The following is a 22,364-nucleotide window of genomic DNA, read 5'->3' on the forward strand; positions in this document are numbered from 1 at the left end:
GACAGACTGTCGTTGCAGAGTCAGTTTAGATCATACAGTACTTAATACTTAAGGATTCAGAGCTGTAGAAATGCAGCTATACTGTTTACCTCCAAAGCTGGTTCAGGTACAGTGTGCTCTCATAGTGATAGTTTCCTGCTAGTAATCCTGCCAGACCTGAGCTGTTCCTGCATCTGCTGCACAGATGAGCCACAGTCTGAATGCTTGAGAATTCTTTTTTTTTTTATCTTTAATATAACAACAGTTGTAGTTCTGTCTCCAAGTTCCCTTTTTAAAAAAATCTTTCATCGTACGGATCTACAAGTTTGTCACTGTAGAGCTGCTTGTAAGAGTTGTATGATGCATCCATAGTTTAATGCCCCACCCCTAGTGTTTATGTAGTGTAAAATAACCGTAGGCGTAGTATTACTTGGCTTTTGCCTGAACAGGAGGAGGCAAAGGAGGAAGAAATAGGAGTGTAGGCTTTCGATATGCAGATAGGTTTGTGATCAGAGCTCTGACAGCTCTGGCTCAACAGGCTGCCTCCAGGGGAACGGGATCTCTGTGCCTGGGCTTAGAATCTGTTTTGGTGTGGTTATTACACCTGTATCTGTAAACTAGAATGCGCATCGATAAATACAGTCACAATAGAGGTGAAGGAAACTTAATTTTAGGAGAAGAAAACTTGCTGTTTTCTTTTTTCTTCAATTTGAAATACCACCAAATCAGTCAGGATTAATATAGTATGCATTCTTTTTGAAGGTATCTCTTGAAATAATTCTTAAAGAAATTTTGAAATGTTCTTTTTTAATGTGTTTCCATAATTTTCCTTAAAGGACATTTTATATAAGACTATTACTACAACTACTTTTAAGAATACTATAACAAGTAGTAGAAAAATTGCTTTAGTTTTGAGCATAAACAGAAAAAATAACTTCAGTGCTTTTGATATTTGTGTGGCTTCTACACAACAGTAGAATAGTAACTTCTAAATAAGAGAAGGAAAAGTGACTGTAAAATACAAATTGCTAGTAGATTTTTTTCCTATATAAATATGAGAAACTGCTACTTATTAATGATACCTTCCTGCCCCCCCACCTCCTCCCCCCCAGGAAAAAAAACACCAAACAACCCCGTCTTGTCTTTTATGAATGGCTAAGCAGTCTAGAAGGCAGTGAATGTTTACTTATAGCTGGATAACTGGAATAAAAAGTCTGCCTGAAGATACTTAGGCTCAGCATGTTGTATTGGGCTTAAATGGCAAGGTTTTGGTAGCAGGAGGGCTACAGGGGTGGGTTCTGTGAGAAGATGGCAGATTCCCCTGTGTCCAACAGAGCAAATGCCAGCTGGCTCCAAGACGGACCCGCTGTTGGCCAAGGCCAAGCCCATCAGTGACGGTGGTAGCGCCTCTAAGATGTCATAGTTAAGAAGGGGGGAAAAAAACCTACTGTGCCACAGCAATTGCAGCCAGAGAGAGGAGTGAGAAGATGTGAGAGGAACAACTCTGCAGACACCCAGATCAGTGAAGTTGGAGGAGAGGAGGTGCTCCAGGCACCGGAGCAGAGATTTCCCTGCAGCCTGTGGAGAAGACCATGGTGAGGCAGGCTGTCCCCCTGCAGCCCATGGAGGAAGGATGATGGGGAGCAGAGATTCCACCTGCAGCCCGTGGAGGACTCCACGCTGGAGCAGGTGGATGCCCAAAGGAGGCTGTGACCCCGTGGGAAGCCCACACTGGAGCAAGTTCCTGGCAGGACCTGTGGCCCCATGTAGAGAGAAGCCCACGCTGGAGCAGGTTTGCTGGCAGGACTTCTGACTCCATGGGGGACCCACGCTGGAGCAGTCTGGTCCTGAAGGACTGCACCCCATGGAAGGGACCCACACTGGAGCAGTTGGTGAAGAACTATAGTCTGTGGGAAGGACTCACGTTGGAGAAGGTGATGGAGGACTGTCTCCCATGGGAGGGACCCTATGCTGGATCAGGGGCAGAGTGTGAGGAGTCCTCCCCTTGAGGAGGAAGGAGTGGCAGAGACAATGTGTGATGAACTGACTGCAACCCGCATTCCTCTGTGCCACTGCGGGGGAGGAGGTAGAGAAAATCGGGGGTGAAGTTGAGCCCAGGAGGAAGGGAGGGGTGATGGGAAGGTGTTTTAAGATTTAGTTTTTAGTTTCTTGTTATCCTGTTCTGATTTGTTCGGTAATGAATTAGATTAATTTTTCTAAGTTGAGTCTGTTTTGCCCATGACAGTAATTGTTGAGTGATTTCTCGCTGTCCTTATCTCAACCCATGAGCCTTTCATTATATTTTCTCTCACCTGTCCAGCTGAGTGATGGAGTGGCTTTGGTGGGCACCTGGCCTCCAGCCAGGGTCAACCCACCACAGTCCTTTTTGATACCTAATGTGAGGCATGAGGAATTCAAGATAAAGATGGTAATTGGGAGAGGTAACGGGCAAAACATGGACTGAACAGAGCTAGAGAGAGAAGAACGGAATTATTGTGGGGAATTTATGTTGTTCTAATTGTGGTGAAGGAGAAACTTCTTTTATTCTGAAATGATTGATGTGTGTTTCTTGTCCATTACATAGATGGGTGAGTGTTGTTTGCTTTGCATTTCATGAGTAGGAGATAATATTTTTTCCTGTTCAGATTTTTTTTGTATATGTAGTGATTAGAAACCCATAACCTTATTGCACTGTGACTCAAAAGATGACAATTGCTTAGGATTGCATAGTGTCTGGTCATCAAGGTTAGGAGTACAAATGACAGAAGGTGCTGCAGAAGTACAGTATATTTTCTGTGTATTTTCCACACCAGCTGATGAATTGAACCTTACGTGCTGTATTGTGTGCTGTGCATGTGGAAGTGGGGATGTTAATGCTATTTCTGATTGTGCTGCCTTCATGCTTTTTTGTGTGCAGCATTTTTTCCTGCTTGTATGTGTACTTGCTACTTTGTTTCTAAATACACAGCTGAGTTCATAAACTTATTGGAAGTACTTCATTACAGCAGAAAAGGTCTGCTGATTTTTTTTTCAGTTTTGATTAGCTGCACTTTACCTAAATTTACACCTTATTTGTGTGGTAACTTATAATTATGGAATGGTTTTAGCTAGATGGGACCTTCGAGATCATCTAGTTCTAACCCCCCTACCATGGACAGGGACACCCTCTGCTAGACCAGTTTGCCCAAAGGCAACCTGTTCCAGGGCCTCGTCATCCTCATTGTGAAGAATTTCTTCCTAATACCTAATCTAAATCTACTCTCCTTCAGTTTAAATCCGTTACCCCTTATCCTGTCACTCCACACCCTGGTAAACAGTCCCTTCTGCCCTAAGATGTAAAATAAAATCTTAGTCTGTAGAAAACACTGACTCTTAACTCAGTGTTTTGTTGCTCCTGTAGTTGTAAACGATCCCTCTCCAGCTTTCTTGTAGGCCCCTTTAGGTACTGGAAGGCTGCTATAAGGTCTCCCCAGAGCCTTTTCTTCTCCAAGCTGAACAAGCCCAACTCTCTCAGCCTGTCTTCATAGGAGAGGTGCTCCAGCCCTCTGATCACCTTTGTGGCCCTCCTCTGGACTTGCTCCAACAGGTCCATATCTTTCTTGTACTGGGGACCCCAGAGCTGGACGCAGTACTCCAGGTGGGGTCTTATGAGAGCAGAGTAGAGGGAGAGAATCTCCTCCCTCGACCTGCTGGTCACGGTTCTTTTGATGCAGCCTAGGACGTGGTTGGCTTTCTGGGCTGCAAGTGCACATTGCTGGCTCATGTTGAGCTTCTCGTCCAGCAACACCCCCAAGTCCTCCTCCTCAGGGCTGCTCTCAATCCATTCTCTGTCCAGCCTGTATTTGTGCTTGGGATTGCACTGACCCACGTGCAGGACCTTGCACTTGGCCTTGTTGAACTTCATGAGGTTCACACGGGCCCACCTCTCAAGCCTGCTAAGGTCCCTCTGGATAACATCCCTTCCCTCAGCACGTGAACCGCACCACACAGCTTGGTGTTGTCAGCAAACTTGCTGAGGGTGCACTCAGTCCCGCTGCTCATGTTGCCAACTAAGATGTTAAACAGCTTTGGTCCCAGTACCAACCCCTGAGGAATGCCACTTGTTGCTGGTCTCAACTTGGATGTTGAGCCGTTGACTGCAACTCTTTGAGTGCGACCATCCATCCAATTCCTTATCCACCAAGTGATCCATCTGTCAAATCTGTGTCTTCCAATTTAGAGACAATGGTGTCGTGCAGGACAGTGTCAAATGCTTTGCACAAGTCTGGGTAGATGACGACAGTTGCTCTTCCCTTATCCACCAATGCTGTAACGCTGTTGTAGAAGGCCACCAAATTTATCAGGCACGATTTGCATGTAGTGGAACCATGTTGGCCATCACCAGTCACCTCCTTATAATTACATTATGCTAAATATGGATACTTAGAGTATTCGCACTTTAAAACACAGTGTTCCATCACTCAAATACTACTTAATCAGACTTTTCTTAACATAGGTATAAATATAGCAGGTACTTTAGTAAATGCTGTAAAGATTCTGTGGCAAATTTACTAACAGAAGTGAGACTAGAGCAAAACATTTTCCATTACAGGAATTGCTTAATTCTTACGCAGAAATGTTTTGTGACTGTTTGTGTCGTTGCTATACTGTTAAATCACTGGCTATAGTAGTCTATAAAGTAAGCAAGGAGCTCCTCAACTGCAAGGAGCCTTACTTAAAACGCATGCTAGCATTTTATACCTAAGAATTTTTAAGGTATGGCTATGGTATGTTGCAGGAGGACACTGAAGTGAACCGTTGCATACTGTATTTTCTTCAGTTAGATTGAATTGGGTCAGTAGCATACTTTCAGCCTGACAACAAAAACTTGGGTGTTGGAAAAAGCTTGGGTGTTGGATTTGGAAATCCAGGCAAATATGCCAGGTATTTCTCATAGGCTTCTGATGCTTTCCATTAAAGATCAATATGTGAATCCCAAATTTTATGTATGTTTATAATTTGATTCCTGCAACATCTAGCAGGACTTACTAGTCTTAAATATGTCGTGGGAGATACATGGCTTTGGACTTCTGAAGTTGGAGTATCCTGATCATAGTATCATTTAGGTTGGAAAAGACCTTTAAGATCATCAAGTCCAACCGCTAACCTAGCACTGCCAAGTCCACCACTAAACCATGTCCCTCATCACCACATCTGCGTGTCTTCTAAATACCTCCAGGGTTGGTGACTCAACCACTTCCCTGGGCAGCCTGTTCCAATGCTTGACAACCCTTTAGGTGAAGAAATTTTTTACTGATATACAATCTAAACCTTCCCTGGTGCAACTTGAGGCCATTTCGTCTTGTCCTGTAGCTTGTGACTTGGGAGAAGAGACCGACGCCCACCTTGCTATGCCCTCCTGTAAGGTAGTTGCAGAGAGCAATAAGGTCTCCCCTCAGCCTCCTTTTCTCCAGACTAAACAATCCCAGTTCCCTCAGCTGTTCCTCATAAGACTTGTGCTTCACCAGCTTCATTGTCTTTTGGACATGCTCCAGCACCTCAATGTCTTTCTTGTAGTGAGGAGCCCAAAACTGAACACAGTACTTGAGGTGCAGCCTCACCAGTGCCTGGTACAGGGTGACAATCCTTTCCTTAGTCCTGCTGGCCACATTGTTCTTGATACAAGCCTGGATGCTGTTTGTCTTCTTGGCCACCTGGGCACACGGCTGGCTCACGTTCACCTGGCTGTTAACCAGCATTCCCAGGTCCTTTTCTGCCAGGCAGCTTTCCAGCCACTCTTCCCCAAGCCTGTAGTGTTGCGTGGAGTTGTTGTGTCCCAAGTGCAGGACCCGGCACTCAGCCTTGTTGAACCTCATACAGTTGGCCTTGGCCCATCGATCCAGCCTGTCCACACCTCCCTTGTAGAGCCTTGATGTATGCTGTCATCGCTATGTTACGTTGTACTCTACGTTATCTCTCTTCCAGTTACCTTACATGTATTGAGTAAAAGTATGACTAAATGTCACCTGTAGTACGTACTGACTGGATGGTCTTGGAAGAATGCTGATTTGCATGTTGAGTGCCTCTAATCTTCTTGTCATAGTCTGTAAATTTATTATCTGTAGTAGATGTTTTTGACAGAGCTAACTGAATCTGCATATATTTTTATTTGATGCCTTGATAAAGGGAACTAGGTCGAGTCTCTTTAATTTATCCAGGTATAAAACCCAAAATGCTTCAGGTAGTCAGTCTGTTTTTCTTTTACCTGTCAACTATCTGCTTTAAAAAAAGTTCTCCTCTTCTCCTGGGACAGATGACTGAATAGAGTTGGGGCAGAGCTTTGGCAAATTTGTCAGCATCAAGAAGTGATTATTTGAAGATGGAGATGACTTAATTTCTTAAGTTGTCAAGTTGCAGAACATAGCACTTTTGAAGAGAAGTACTGACAGTATGCGTTCGTTTGCTCTATTAGTGGTGTCAGCCAGTTGGGGATTCCTGAATGTGGCAGAAGATCTTTTGATTCCTGTTGGTTCTTCATTGTGGCTTATATATACTGGAGTCTGGTATGAATCATAGGTTGGAAACATTGGAACTTTAGTTTGCTTCTCTTCAGATACATTGGTTGAAAAAATGTGTAGTCGGCTATATGCTGACTTCTGCTTCAAATATTTGCATGGTTGCAAGCTATCATTTATAGAGCCATTTAGATCAAAATATTGAAGGTGGGTATTTTGTAGGTTTATAAGTAAAGTCTTAAAATATTCCAGGTTGAGGCTATTGATAAGGTATATTGCTGTCCAGCTGCAGTTTACAAACTGATAAATAACAAAATGTGGATTTGCTTTTGTAGATAGCAGTTTCTTCGTTAGTTGGGCCATGTATTCCTATAGAAGCTTTTGGAAAAGGGGTGATGCAATTCATCCTTTTTGCTGTACTGAACAAGTGAAAAATGAAGTTTTGACTGGCAAATATTATAAAGCACAGGTGTAAAAAATCAGAAATTAATGGAAATTTTCAAAGTACCTAATTGGTTTTAAGGAAAAAGCATCAGAGAAAAGATTAGTAAAATTTCATAATAAAAGGTTTTGATATGGATAGCCAAAGTTTGGTGTAAGTAGAGGTTCAGTAATTTCAGCAGCATCTGGGAATGCTTGTGAATTTTACTGGACTTTCTGGAGGCCTCACGGACTGTGAGGATGATCTTCTCTGGTTAGTCTGTGTATGTTCGCAATATCAGGTTTACTTCATAGAAGATAGTTTGAAGGCATGAATGGAAAAATGATATGTCACCGGGTTCTGAGGGCTGGGGTAGGGTACTGCCAGCAGATTTAGACATGGTCAGTCTGGTACGCATCCTGTTGCTGGGTCTGTGTTTGTACTAACTGCCTCTGAATTCTCATCTATTGATAGAATTTATGCCAAGTTACAAATTTCCAGTATACTGGTTTGTACCACTCTGCAAATACCTGTGGGTTTTTCCTCTTCTGTTTGTCTGATGGTTGCAAAAACTGTTTCTTTGTAGGCATTTGTTCTTCTGTAGAAACCCTCTGATTAGCTGAATTCAAGTGACTCTTTCTGTTAAGTATCGTCTAGTTGTCTGTAGTGTAATTATTACACTTTTATGTAAGTGTCTTTAGACAATGGTATCTCTTTATAGAGGGAGCTATGTTTACATTGGTTGTTCAGTACCATATTTGCCTGAATCTAACACAAACTAATCACTAAAATGACCCCAGATTTTTCCAGGCTTGTTAGAAGGAAAACATATTTTTTCTTGTTTTCATTCTAATGTATGTGTGTTATTTTTTTACACTTTTTTTTTCCTCTATCAAAGAAATGGGCCAAAACACTAGGTGAAAGAGGGATGTAGAAAGAAAAGTATAAAAGGAAGATGAGAAAATCTGAGACCCCTCTGGAGAAGATGGGAATACTAATTTCACACCCTTTGAGGGAGAAGGAAAATAAGTAGCAAAAACGTTTTGAGCTTAGAAGGTAATTTTTCATCAAAAAAGTGAATAAAGAACTTCAACTAGGTACATGTAAGTAGGATGTTGTACATACAGCATTGGTATAACTGAAACTCTAGACATGATGTGTTATCAACTTTGTATCCGGAGCTGTTTTCTAGATACCTTTTTTTTTTCCCAGAATTTTTAACATTTTTGACAGGGTATGTGCCTGGCAGTGTTAAATTGTTTTACATTAACCTCAATAGCTACATATAATGATTAAGATACTTTGTATTATCTGAAGTAGTAGTATATAAAACTAGTGTATTCAAAGCCAATCAAAGTATCGGGAAAGATCATCTTAGATATGATTAACAGTAACAGAGGTGGCTTTTGTATGTTTCCTTCTGCTAACACCCAAGGGAGAGGTAAAATAGGGTAGAATATTGGTGAAGATGGGTTCAGCTGTACCACAGAACTTGGGAGATGAATACCTGGATGCAGTGAGCTGTGCTGCAGACTTCCACCACTACTGATGAACGGGAGAAAAGGTTGCCAAGAGCATCAGGGGCTGCCAGCTGGAAAGCCATTGGTTAGAAACTAACCTTCTGATCAGCTGCTTTGCTTATCTTTGTAAATCTGTCCATGTGCTTTGGGGGAGTGTGTTGAGTTAGTGCATTTTGATATATACAGAAATACCCAGTAGCATGGCATGCTGTAAAATAGACGTATTTGGAAGCAAATTCAGAAGAAAAGCAATAAAATGATTTCTGCTTGGCAACTGACTCTCTCCTCCTAGGTTAATTTTAAGAAAGCCATAAAAATTTGATGGAATGTGTGCAGGGTTTGTTTTCACTAAAATGTGAGCTAAAACTTGCAACAAAACCAAATGGATTTAACCACCCTGCTGTTTGATTACTGATTAACAGGAGCAGCAGAATAAAATGTTTTGTATGTGGAAGTTTTAACTCCTGTTGATGAAAGGATTGAGAGAGATTGAGCGTCAGGTTTCGAGAACTGTGATGCTGATTTTGTGTAACTTGCTATTTTGTTATTTGTAACTTTCAAGATCATGTATTGCAGTCCCCAGAAGTTGTTCCTTTCAGTTAAATACTGTTTGTTTGCTGTTGTCAAGTAATATGAAACAGTAATTTTGTGATCAAAATGTACTTTGGATAAAAACCCCAAACTGTTCTGGAAGCATGGGTGTCATGCTGGGTATAGTACAGCTTGGGAGGGAAAATAAGCTTGTAAACTAAACAGTTTGTGTATATATGGCTGATGCCTGTTAAAAAACCTGGAATATATGAATGTGAGGGAAATACCAAAACAAAATGGGCCTAATAAATATGTCTGGGTCTGGGCCCAAGAAAAATGTCTGTATTACTACCAAAATTAAATTAGTCTGTTTCAGGCATGGTGTATGGTTTTTTTTTTAATTTTGTTTGGTTTGTTTTCTTTTTTGGGGGAGGTGTGTGTGAGATGTGGTGATGTTTTGGTTGCATGTGGGGTCGTGGTTTTTTGGGTTTTTTTGGTTTTTTTTAAGATCCTTGATTGTAATTCCATACTGACTTACAGCCAGCATAGATGATGCCACCTTCTGAACAGGGTGATTGTATCCTTGCCATACTCCCTGTGTTCCTGTTACGTTTTTTATCTGGCATTGTAGTTCATATGGCCTTATGGAAGGATGGCTCAAAGAGGTGATATGGCTGGAAAAAAAGTATTTTATTTTTAGCTTGCTGATTAGGATTTCCATATGGTCAAATGAATGCTCGTCCCAGAGCAAGGGAGGCATTAGAAAGTGCATAGCAGGGCTTGGCCAGTGATCTTCTTTTGGCAGCAGTGCGTAATTATGTTAGCTTAAAGTGAGTCTGAAGTAAGCTGGAACTGCAGCCTAATTTCTCAGCTAACTTTAGGACCTGTGGTCTATTTAATCTGCTGTGGATCTTCTTGTGTTATTTAGGTTAACAGGTCATATGGAGAGACACAGTTTATTGCCTCATCGCAATGCTGGGAATTCAGTCCTGCAGGACTTTACTTGGTTTACAGTCATTGTGCAGGTGAATGGTTCCATTGGCCTACCTTGGACCAGAATTCAGTACATTACTTGCACAAGAATTCTTTGACCTTTGTTTTCTTGTAACAAGACACAGCATATAATGGATGTCTGCAGATGATGCTTTATGAAACTTGCTCCAAATTTACAGAACCCTGAGGGAAGAACAATGCTATATTCCTACTATTCTTTTTTTCTTTTCTACTTGTGTAGTCTTGTGTCTGTCTCTCTTTATCTTCCCTATCTACTATGTGTCTCTTGTTCTTTATCTTCACTTCAACATGAATAAGTTAGTCTCTTGGATTAAATCAGCTTCTCTATGCCTTTCCTCCATTTCCAATTGAAAAATTGATAGAGTTAGGTTAACAAAAAAGACTCCAGTAATTAGATTTGCTAATGTTATGTTATATTGGTTAAGGAAGCTGTTAGTCCTGGTTAAAATGTAAAGGTATATTTAGCTAAAATAAGGGGAGAAAACTTTGTGCCACAATGCAGTGGAGCCTAATGGGACTTTAATTAATTCAGTATGGGAAGATGGGTTTATTTAGCTCCTTCTTTACTTCTTTTATTTTGGTCTTCTGGTCTTGGAACCTTTTTCTGCTGGGTATCTTTAGTGGACATCCCCATTCTTTTATTTTTTTATTTTACTGTTCTTTATCTCTTTTTTGTTATTTTCACTTTTTTAATAATGACAGAAAAAAATCTGCTCCTTTCCCCTTCTGCATGGGCTCGCCATGCTTTTGACCATTTTAGGTCTCTCTGCTGGGTGACTTTTTAAAGACTGGACTGCTCAGGAGGCAGTAGGTTTTTCATCAGACCCAGGCAGTCTCAATTCGCCTGGATGCTAATGTTATAGGATCAGTCGTCTTTCACTTAATTACCTTGCTATTTATGTAGCTCAGAAGTGAATTGTGATCGTTACACTGTCAGGCTGTTCTGGAACTTTGAGATTGGTTTCACTTAGTCCTCTACAGGAGACCTCATAGTCCAAAGCAGTTCCTGCTGAGAGTTCACCTGAATTCTGCTCTGTTCCACCAAAGACCTGCAAAAATGAGATGTCCATGTTACACTCCATATGGACAGCAAGGGAAGGGACAATGTCACCTGTTACAACTTCACTCTTCCTTCAACCAGTATTTGTGTCTTTTTCACTCCTCTTCACATCTGACTCAAGCTGTGCTTCCAGCACCACATGCACTGGTGCCCCTCCCTGCTATAGGACTAATGCCCACCAAAGGATGTGGTTATTCTCTTGGGTAACAGTCAGCCTCTTTGGTATTCACATGTGCACTGTCTGACCTGATGATGTTTATCTGAACTGTTGATCAGTCATAGGAGCATGTAATATCTTGTGGGTGTCGTGCCCACCCCCGCTACCCCTCCCCCCCGTCCCTGCCTGTTTAGTAGTTCCCCACAGTGTTTTTGAATGCTCAGACAATAAATCTGTGTCAGAAATCCTTTGCCAGCTCTAAGACTTAAAACACACAACTGGAGAAGACCCCTGGCATGATCCGTGTGCTAAAATATTAGAGATCGTCTGACCATCCATACATATTGTCAGATTATTTTTTATAATGTGTTGCAGAGATCAAAGCTTTATTCCATCATACAAATTGTATGTGACGTGGCATTTAGTAGAGAGATTCAGCTGTTGCTGTTCACTTAAACTCCAAGCTCCATCCATAAGTAAACTGGAAGAAGGAGACACTGTGTGGACAAAAAAATTCAAATAAGAAATTTTAAATAACTGGACTTCTGAGGTACATACATACCCAACTATCTCCTTTCCTTTCTCCTGCGGAATCCTTTGTAACAACATGCATTTAAGCATTTTGAAAGTACCTAAGGTTTTCTTCAGTCACTGCAGTTTCTCAGCTGAAATTATAATTTCTTTTGGAAATGCTATATTGCTGTAAGATTTTAGAACTAGTAATAAAGTGTTAGTTTAAAAAAAAAATAAAAAGGAAAAATTCTCTACTAGTGACTTATCTCAAGGGATGAGGCACACTGTTCCCACCTGGCAAAGCTACTGGTGTTACTGTGTGGTGCACAGTGAAACTTGGGAGAGCCGAAATGGGTGACAGAATCTGAGTGTGGAGGCTGGGAAGGAGTTAGCTTCATAACCTAGAGGAGGAAGTGGAAAGGGTCACTATGAGGTGTGTTAGCTTACTAGAGTGCTACTTTATTGCAGATTGTAGCCAGAGTTCCCAGCACCAGAAGTGCTCTGTGATCAGAGTGCAAGCATCTCTGCACAGTTGCCCAGCTCCATGAGCGCCAAGTGCAGGCAGACTGCTCCCTGCCAGCAAGAGGATGCTCTGCAGAACTCCCTGCACTCAAGTCATCTTCTGCTGTCAAAAATCCCTCCTGCACTTCAGTTTTCTGTCTTGTATCTTCTCTGACTAGTTGCAGTCAGGCTGTAGGGGAGTAACAAGGAAAGACCTAATGGACCCAAGTCCTATTAGAGATATGAGACAAAAAAAAAATTAGTTGAAACTGAGCTCTGAAGAGACTGAATGGAGCATTCTTAACTCTTCTGCATAAAGGAGTGGTTTAGTTCCTTCCTACTCAGTGTTTTGTGATAATTTTTTTTATTATTTTGTGGTAAAGTTTGCTCAAGAAGTTTGCTAATTCTTTAATTATTAATGCCCCAGTCCTATGGTTCCCTACCTTCAGTTTTGCTGATGCGACTGATTGTGGGATTATGCTAAAATTGTATCAGTGATGTGACCTGAATTAAGAATGTTAAAAAGAAAAAGTTAATTTCATTCCATTTCACTGATCTGGTTTAAGGTGCAACACTACAGATAGTTGGGTCAGCAGCTAAGGGAGTGGTGGTGGGAGTGATTAGTAAGCGAGAGGTGGAGGGAAGAAGAGAACCTCCAAAACTGGTTTTGCCACTAGTGAAAATGTATGTCAAACTTCCACAGGCTTGCAGAGGTGGGGCAAGGTAGACAATGTTAACAGCTTCCCTTGTCTCAGTGGTAGATATATCACTGGCCTTAAGCTGCCAGCTCGCAGCTTTAGGGTGGGAACAAACTTTATTGTGCTGTCACCACCAATACATACCAGTCTTCTTGCTTTAAGAATCTGATTCAGTGTATGGGGAATTCACTGAAATGAACCTACTGCTACTGAGTGTCTCTCAGCACCCAACATTTAATGTTTGGAAAGCTGGAGTGTTAAGATACAGCTCACATACATACTACATATGTAGGATTTTGTTTAAAATTAAACGATTGGTTAATTTCAGTTGCAAGGAAGTCTTTATAATCTTGACTTTAAAAAAAAATGGTGTAGTGCTCCCAGTCTGCAGGCAGCTTATAGAATGGTGCATGAGTTTTCAACCATTTTTATCTCTAAATTTCATGATAGGCTTAACACTGCATTTCAGTAAATTGCTGATCATTTTAGTGGGTGAATGTAAGGGAGTAATGAGTGAAGAAAAAGACAAAAAGCAGCAATCCTAAAGATTCTTTTTCCTGTGTGTAGCTGTCTATACCAATGTATCGAGCAAAAATAATGTAAGAACTTTTCTATTCTACCTTTGTGAAAGCCTCTTTGCTGCTAATATCAATTTTCTTACAGTTTAAGAGGAATAGATAGTCCTCAAGATATATTTCAGCCATATGAATTTCAGGAATGGAATTTCTCATTCTTCAAATAAGTTTGGACAATCTGTTTCTGAGGCACTTCTAGCATCATAGGCTCCTTTATCTGCTGACTTGGAAGTTAGCTGGTAACGGAGCATAGTACTGTTCATGGAACGCAGAGAACATCTGCGCCCATGCCAGATGTCCCTCTCCATTTGAAGGATGTGGTGCTAAGTTTGCATCTGATGATCAGACTGTTCTTGGGTTTCTTGAAAAGCTTGTTAGATTGGTATGCTTTGAGTTGTCCCTAATTTGGGAGTTCATAAAGGTTTTAATAAGGTAATTCCTAGGTATAGAATCTTCTGTAGTGGTGTTCCTTTGCATGTCATTTGGAGCAGTTGAAATGGAATGTGTGTCAAACCTGTTTGATTTCTGTCATCTCTGAACTGATTTGGAATTGGTTCACCCTGCTCTAAGACACTTAGAGATAAACTTGACATTAGGAACTTGATAGAGGGAGCAATAGAAGAGAGATTGTACTGCTGTGATCGTGGTGTGTGTTGGAAGAATATGATGTCAAACTGCATGTTTCAAGACATGTAATCTTGGAGAATTTCAAGGATGAATCAACTTCTGACAGCCCTTTTCTGAGACAGAAAGCAAGATTGGTTTTTGTCTCAGAGTAAGTGAGAGTCAGCAGAAGACTGTGAAGTCAGCTATAGTATGTGCACCTGTGCTAATTATATCCATGGCACGTCTTTGTGATTGACCACCTTGGTGAACACAGACATCCTAGGAGAAGGAAATACGGTAGGGAGTCTTTGGACTGTGCCCATGTTTCTTATCAAGCAAGTTTATGCCATGCTATAGTTTTTGGAGGCTTGTCTCCATAATTCCAGGGTGTGTAATCCAGGAATAAAAGCTTGGAGGTAGAATTGCAAGTAGCTTTAATATATATCATAGTTTCAAGATCTGGAGGAGAAAGCTTTGTTTGTGACAAACGAACATTAATATTCAAGTAAAGGTTAAGGGAAAACACACCCATTCACTTTTAAAGAATGGTTGCTTCCTTAATGTCAGCTAACAGTTTTGATGTGTGTGGTTTCTTTTTCAATGTTCCTATAATCATTCCATTTTTTTATTTTATTTTTGCTTTTTCTTTTCCTAGAGATGTGAATTATGCCCTCATAAGGATGGTGCTTTAAAGAGAACAGATAATGGGGGTAAGTTTTATTCTTACTTTTTGTGAACTCTTATTTTGTATGAGGGAAATAAGTGTGTGAAAAAAAATTGTAGTGATCCTAAACATAAATGAAAACACTGGCTGGTTTGGAAAGAGAGAACTATTTTACAGTAATCTTTATTTGTCCAATTTAGGTTGAATTTAGTTTGAGAACATAAATCATTATTCTTAGTTTTATTTTTAGAAAAATGTTACAGTGAAGGAGAAACTGCATTTTAACATAAGATTTCAGTGGGTAAAAAGGATAAATTTTATGAATGTTTATAGAAAGCTGTTGAAAGTGCACCATTCATGGAGGAAAGTGGAATTTTTATGTTTGTAGCCCAGACCGAATGCACCAGTGCATTTTGAAAGGATAGCTCTTTCATGCCTGGTTTACCAATAGGTTCTGTAACAAAGAAGTTAGAGCTGAAAAGTTGCGGTAGTGATTACCTGTCCCTTCCATCTTTCTAATTCGTCGTTTAGGTTATCATCAGTTCTGCTCCTGCTGAGTAGAACTGCTAGAGGAAATCTCCACTAAATACTTTGTCATGATTGTGTTTACACTAATAGCTGCATGATATGAGTGAAAAATTTCAATTAACTTTTCAATCACTTCTGGAATTCCTCCTTCTCTCTTTACTGGATACTTCTAAATTCCTGTCCATCATCTATCTGTAAATAGCCTGGTCATTTTGATACTGAGCCCCTTTTCTTGTGAGAGGAGAAAGTGTCATCAGGATTCTGGGTTTCATTTGGACAGTCTATTTAAATTGTATTCTGGATGTTTTATGCTGCACACGTAATATTCTAACGAATTTATATCTTAGCTTAGTGTTGATGCAGCTTTGCTATTTCTGTTGCAGTTGAGTTGCAGGAACACAGAGCCTGCTTGTGTTCAGGCTGATCTACCCTTTCCCTTGTCTACACTTTGACTGCAAAGTACAGTACGTGCTCTAGCATTCACCATTCTAGTGTCTGCTTATCTCAAACACGTTAGTGGACTTAGCGTCATTTGTGATGTTGGGAGATTATATTGAGTCTGTGTGTCAGTGAAGGTACCATCTTAAGTGCCAGCCCAGTACTTTAGCCCTAAAACTATTCTTCCTCTCAGGTTGATACATGGCAGTATTGAATTCGTGTCTTCGGAAATGGCAGCTGGACACTTGTTTTTTTTTTTAGGAACTAAGCAATAAGAAAGCCTCAAACCTCTTGAAATATACAGTAAAATTTGTGAAGTATGAAGCAGCTGAAGTGTTTTCTGGTTTTATACTTAAAGTAGTGTTTGGAAATGCCTTGCTATTCTGTATGGTAATTTTGAAACTTTTTCTTTGCATAAAGTCTTGAGAACGTATTTTGACAGTGTGCATCAAAGATCTCAGCATCCTATTAGTTATCTCTCTTATAGCTGTATTAGTTGTAATTATGAATTCTTGTCTGAGAGTGAATTACTATACAAGATTGAAGTTATGTAAGTTTAAATAGCAACGATGTTACACTGAATGAACACTATTGTCCCTGCTATAATTTTCATGACTATTGTCATCAGTGAAAGCTTCACAGTGAAAATTTCACAGCAAAGAAGTCTTCTTAAGAATTTGTACTTCACCTTCTGGAAACATCCTTGCCTCAGTAATAGATCTTGTCTATTGTGTTGAATACAGTAAATTCTACCTTATGGACCAAATGTTCTTTAAATAACAGATTTACAGAAGGATGGGAACCTTGGAAAATATGAACTCCAACTGATGCTGCATTACAGAAATCTACACTCTTAACCTGAAGCTTTCTTTTCAAAGAGTTGCCTCACAAGGGATTGTACTAGAAGAGTTTCATACTTAAGGAAATATTTTTGAAAGTCATGTAATGGGCTTGCCAGTTTAAAATTATATTTACAGTAGGTTAATACTTGGAATTTTTTTAATGCTGTACCATTTGGCACCATTTGTTGCCAAGGGAAATGATAAAAAAAGGCAGGTATTCCTGAAGTAACTTTGAAACAAACATTTCTGATAAAACCTTGTAAGGATCCAGCTTTAGAAATTTGTAATTACGAAGTCTTTCTGTAAGTATAGAAATAATTAAATAGTCTTAGCTTTTCAGAACAAGTGAAGAAATTACTGACTTTATGTCAGTGATACAAAGTTATGCTTCTTTCTGCCTTCTGGCAACAAGTAATTTCATTTTATAGCCAGAAAACCAGTGCAGTTTTTGTTTTGGATATGCACAGATAGCTTAGGTCATACAGGGTCTGCTGCTTTTGTAGATTTTTAAAAAAAAAATTTTTTTTTTTTTGGTAATAGTCTTCTGGACATTTGTTTTTCAATAATGTGAGGAAATGTGTTTTGTTTGAGTGTTGAAGATACTGTATTTTCTTTTATGTCAGGAATCTTAATGGTTTTTGTTCTATTGAGCTTTTACTATAGGGCTCTACAATGTTGTTAACCTTCAGTAAGACACTGTTACTGCAGGGAGGGTCCTTGCTATATGTTACCTCCTCCTTTGTGGTGATGGTATGAGCATTTAAAACTTTTTTACCACCCCCCCCCCCCCCCGCCCCTGGTTCCTTTTCAGCTAAATGAAATCAGTTCCCTGACCCAGCTGACCATGTTAATGCTGATACAGGGGAATGGCCGAGCCTATTCTTTTAGCAGCAGCCTGCACATTAGCTGTTTTAAGTCAGTTGCGCAACTGTAACTGAAAGCAGCCTAATCTTATAGCTCTTATATAATGGTGTTATCTTGCCTTTAAGAACTCTGGGGGACTATATGATAAATATAACAAAAGTAGTCTGGGAATTAAACTTCTGTTGTTTTTAAGTATTACTGATTGACTAGACAATGGTGGTGTATGGTGTGGTTGTGTTGGTGTGTTGTGGTTTTTTGTCCCTCACCGTTCCTCCCCAGGTGGCATGAGGTTCCTTTGTGTGCATTCTTCCTTCTCTCTCTCTCCTTTTACTGGGCTATTACTGCTTATCTGACTTTCTGAAGACAGCATTTCTTTAGATTTGCTTTTTAGGTTTTATATTTTTGGTTGGAGACATCTACTGTACCTTAGTCGTGGTTATCAGTGCAGTTGCTGAGGGGAAATGTTGGGTTCTCCAGTATCATCTATGGCAAATGTGGAGGTACAGTTTTCAGTGATACCATAAATACAGCATTCTTGGAGCAGTACTGTCATGGATCTTACACAGAACTTGAAAGTACCAGCCTGAGATAGTAAGAGGAGAGGAGCATGTCGTGGAGGCCAAACAACCTTTGGTCTGCTCTCTTTATCAGTATGAACTGAATGGATTCTTGGGAAAGTTCTTGTATGCTTTCACAGAATACTTTCCCAGCCTACAAATATTTATACTTTGGGACTTCTTGAACCAAAGATGGTATTTTTGTGTTTAATGGAACAAGAATCCATCACACTATCAATGTGTCCACTTCTGTGTTGTGTGGCAAGGCATTTTGCAGTTGATCTGTACAATGTGTCAAAATCTATGCTGGTTTGTTTTGAACGTGTTACCTCATGGTTTTATTTGATGCCACTGGACACTTGCTAAGTGATAGGAAGAGACAAAGAGCAGTTATTCTATGTTCACCTTTTCAATACCTCTTCTGGCTTTATAGGCTTCTGTCATATTCTTCTTTTGTCTCCTTTTTGGGATGAAGGAGCCCAGACTGATTGGGCATTCCTTGTACACAAAACTAAGTGACCATTCCCTTTCCCCTTCTCCATATGTCTTCCAAATGATACATCCATACCAGACCTGAATGTGAAATTTTAGAGAAGCAATTGTACTGTACAATCATGTACTTTACAGAATCTACTGTACATGATGCCATGGAATCTCTAGAATGCAAAGTGATTGCAGTATGGTTTAATGTTCCCTAACATAGACTACTAATGTAATTATGGGTCACCATTTTTTGGTACAAATTTTTCTCATTAATTACAGAACGTTTTCACTAGCCTGAATATTCACACTACCTCAAAACTAGGACAGATCCTGAAATTGAAACAGAAGTATTGATTTTGGCAAGGCTTTTGCTTGAAGAATGTTCTTAAAATTGCGTGTACTGTTTTCCACCTTTGCTCTGAAAACAGAAGACGTGGATAATTTACATTTTTGAGGCATTAACTGTTTTTACAGCCATAGTTAACTCTTGGCTATTTGGGTTATTGGAGGTGGAGTGGGATAGGGGAAGTTCAGTTATCTTAGATAATAATGACTGTACTAGCCATGTGGTTTCTAGACAGTGTTGTGGAAACATTCCATTTAGCATTGGAAACTAATCCAGATGATTCTGCACCAAGTTGCTAGCGTGTCTGGATCTGGAAGGACTAAAGAATTCATGTGAAGCGCCAAGCGGAAATGGCATTTTGTTGCTCATAACCTTTTTGGTACACTGGAGAGTACACAGATGCCTGCTTGTTCTTGGCTTGGTGATGGTGGCTGCTGTCACTGTAATCAGAACCTGTACCGAGCCCGAAGAGATAATTCTGTATGGATTTGCGTGGAATACGTCCTAGTCTGCTTCAGTGGTCCCTCCTGGGCTTTTCATTGTCAGAGACCTGAACTGACCCTGAACAGAAGCAGCTAAGGTCTGGTTGCATGTGTTGTTCAGTCTCTTCTCACTGTGTGATAGCTGTCATTCTGCTCCTGCACTTGCACAGATCTTGGAAACAATACAGTTGGATTTAGCAGAGTGTAGCCTGGACTAATATCCATGGTGCGGCTTATCTGTCAGCAGGTTATCCGTGCTAAGGTTTATTAAGAGTTTACTATATTTAGCTGCATATTTGATTTAATTCAGTTGTTGAGAGGAGTGGGACATTGCATGGTTATGATCAGGATGATTGTCAGAAATTTTAGGAATAAGCTTTGAATACATTTTAATAATTGCCTGCCTAATATCTGTGACTGTCTTACAGTTATGGTTAAGTTTTGTGAACAAAAAATAGACTTCCTTATATGTGAACTTTGTGGAATTTGTTTTTATATAAACATTAGGACTTTTTCAGGGTTCAGAGACTACAGGTCTACAAATTTTGTTGGTTATTTACTGAGTTTTGGTTTGTTTATTTTTTATTAATACTAAAAGTAGAAAAGTAGGATTGAGTTGAAAAAGGAACTTTTCTCTTTGAATATATTTATTGACAGAATTCCTTGCTAAGTTTTGTATTCATGTTCATTAAGGGGCACCACTGTGGTTTTAAACACATGACTGAATATTGAAGTTTTTTAAAATGAGAAAACCTGGCATGTATATGAATTGCATATTGATTTGCTGTCTTATGTGTAAGAAGGCTATTGAAGGAGAGATTAACTTTTCTTTAGCTTCGTACTCTGTATATGGATTAGTAATTGGACAAAATATAAACACATTTTTTTGAAAAACAAAAAACAAGTGAGCATTTGTTTGAAGATACTTGAGAACTGTAGGCTGTTTGACACTTTTGGGCTTTTTCAATTCAGTAATGTTTCCTTAACTGTTGGAGTAATTTCCTTTGGGTTTTGACACTCAGTGAGAAGGAAATAAAGTGATGACCATTTGAACTGATTATAGTTTTTTGAATCACAATTCTTTTATCTTCTCATAATACTGAGTATGCAGTCTGGTTTTTAAGTATCAGTTGTATCTGATGTTGTGCATCTCCTGTTTAAATAGTTTTCTTACAGTAATCTTTGTCCACAATTTTCTGTAAGTCTAAAAGGCATGATTTTGCTGTACAAGTTGTTACTTTGAAATCTGATTCCACTGGATGATGATCAGGAATGCTGTGTAACAGCATTCTTTGTGTGACTTTTCACCAAGACTTCTTTCATGCAGCTGCTTGGGAAAAGGCCAGCTAACAATGCGGTGGTTTTATGTCATCGTCCAGGCCCTCTTCCCATCCCCTGGGTTAGCATTGGGATCTCCCAAGTCTATAAAAACATCATGTGCTAGGTTTTCCTATTGCTATTATTATTAGAGTCAGCAGCTCTCGCCATCAGGTTTATTGTTCTGATGAATTTTTTTGGTACTGATGTCTAAGAATATGGATGGTATAATGTCACGTCAGGCGTATGCATTTTGCAAGAAGTGCTTACCTACAAATATTCTGGTCCTTTTGTTCAGATTTGCAGGAGTTTGTGATTTATTTATTTTTTTTAAAACTGGGAAAGACCGTAAAATTGATAAACAATTACATTTTTTCCTAAAATAAATATACATATTACCATATAATCTATATTGTATAGTTATTATTTATATTGCTAGTAATCATAATGTATAACTAGCAAAAAGTTTTTTAGAGCTTTAGATAAATATTTATGACATTTCTTCCTTTTGTTGCAGAAAAAGATTTCTTGAGGGAGGGGAAGAGACTCATTAATGCCATTGCATGCTAGATAAAATTATTAAAGCTATTAGCTTACTCAGTGGAACAGCGGAATGTAATTTGTAGCTGATTAGAATCATAGAATCATAACATCATAGAATAGTTAGGGTTGGAAGGGACCTCAAAGATCATCTAGTTCCAACCCCCCTGCAGCGGGCAGGGACACCCTCCACTAGACCAGGTTGCCCAAAGCCCCATCCAACCTGGTCTTAAACACTTCCAGGGAGGGGGCCTCCACAACCTCTCTGGGCAACCTGTGCCAGTGCCTCACCACTCTCACAGTAAAGAATTTCTTTCTAACATCTAATCTAAATCGACCCTCCTTCAGCTTAAACCCATTACCCCCTGTCCTGTCACTACACTCCCTCACATAAACAGTCCCTTACCATCTTTCCTGTAGGCCCCCTTCAGAAACAGGTAAGCCCGCAATTAGATCTCCCTGGGGCTGCCTTTTCTGCAGGCTGAACAACCCCAACTCTCTCAGCCTGTCCTCACAGGAGAGGTGCTCCATCTTTCCGATCAGCTTCGTGGCCCTCCTCTGGACTCGCTCCAACAGCTCAATGTCTCTCCTGTACTGGGGCCCCCAGAGCTGGACGCGGTACTCCAGGTGGGGTCTCATGAGAGCAGAGTAGAGGGAGAGAATCTCTTCCCTCGACCTGCTGGTCACGGTTCTTTTGATGCAGCCTAGGACGTGGTTGGCTTTCTGGGCTGCAAGCACACACTGCCGGCTCATGTTGAGCTTCTCATCAATCAATACCCCCAAGTCCTTCTCCTCAGGGCTGCTTTCAATCCATTCCTCACCCAGCCGATAGTCGTGCTTGGGATTGCTCCGACCCATGTGCAGGACCTTGCACTTGGCCGTGTTGAACTTCATGCAATTCTCATGGGCCCACCTCTCCAGCCTGTCAAGGTCCCTCTGGATAGCATCCCTTCCCTCCAGTGTGTCGACCACACCACACAGCTTGGTGTCATCGTGAAACTTGCTGAGGGTGCACTCGATCCCACTGTCCATGTCGCTGACAAAGATGTTGAACAGTGCCGGTCCCAGTACCGACCCCTGAGGAACACCACTTGTCACCGTTCTCCACTTGGACATTGAGCTGTTGACCACAACTCTTTGAGTGCGACCATCCAGCCAATTCCTTATCCACCGAGTTGAATCCATGTGTCTCCAATTTAGACACAAGGATATTGTGCCAAATGCCTTGCACAAG

At 40.3% G+C, this 22,364-nt stretch overlaps 1 protein-coding gene across 6 annotated transcripts in view; it reads left to right on the forward strand.

Annotated features, from left to right (window-relative positions):
• MLLT10 (MLLT10 histone lysine methyltransferase DOT1L cofactor) overlaps positions 1-22,364 on the forward strand; it is a 155,939-nt gene that overhangs the window by 27,500 nt on the left and 106,075 nt on the right. For all 6 annotated transcript variants that reach the window (XM_054818470.1, XM_054818474.1, XM_054818471.1 and 3 more), the window contains exon 4: positions 14,725-14,779. In XM_054818470.1, coding sequence (XP_054674445.1) covers positions 14,725-14,779 — 55 coding nt within the window. The remainder of the gene's footprint in view (positions 1-14,724; positions 14,780-22,364) is intronic.

This window comes from Grus americana, chromosome 2 (genome assembly GCF_028858705.1).
Source record: "Grus americana isolate bGruAme1 chromosome 2, bGruAme1.mat, whole genome shotgun sequence".
NCBI classification, from domain to species: Eukaryota; Metazoa; Chordata; class Aves; order Gruiformes; family Gruidae; genus Grus; species Grus americana.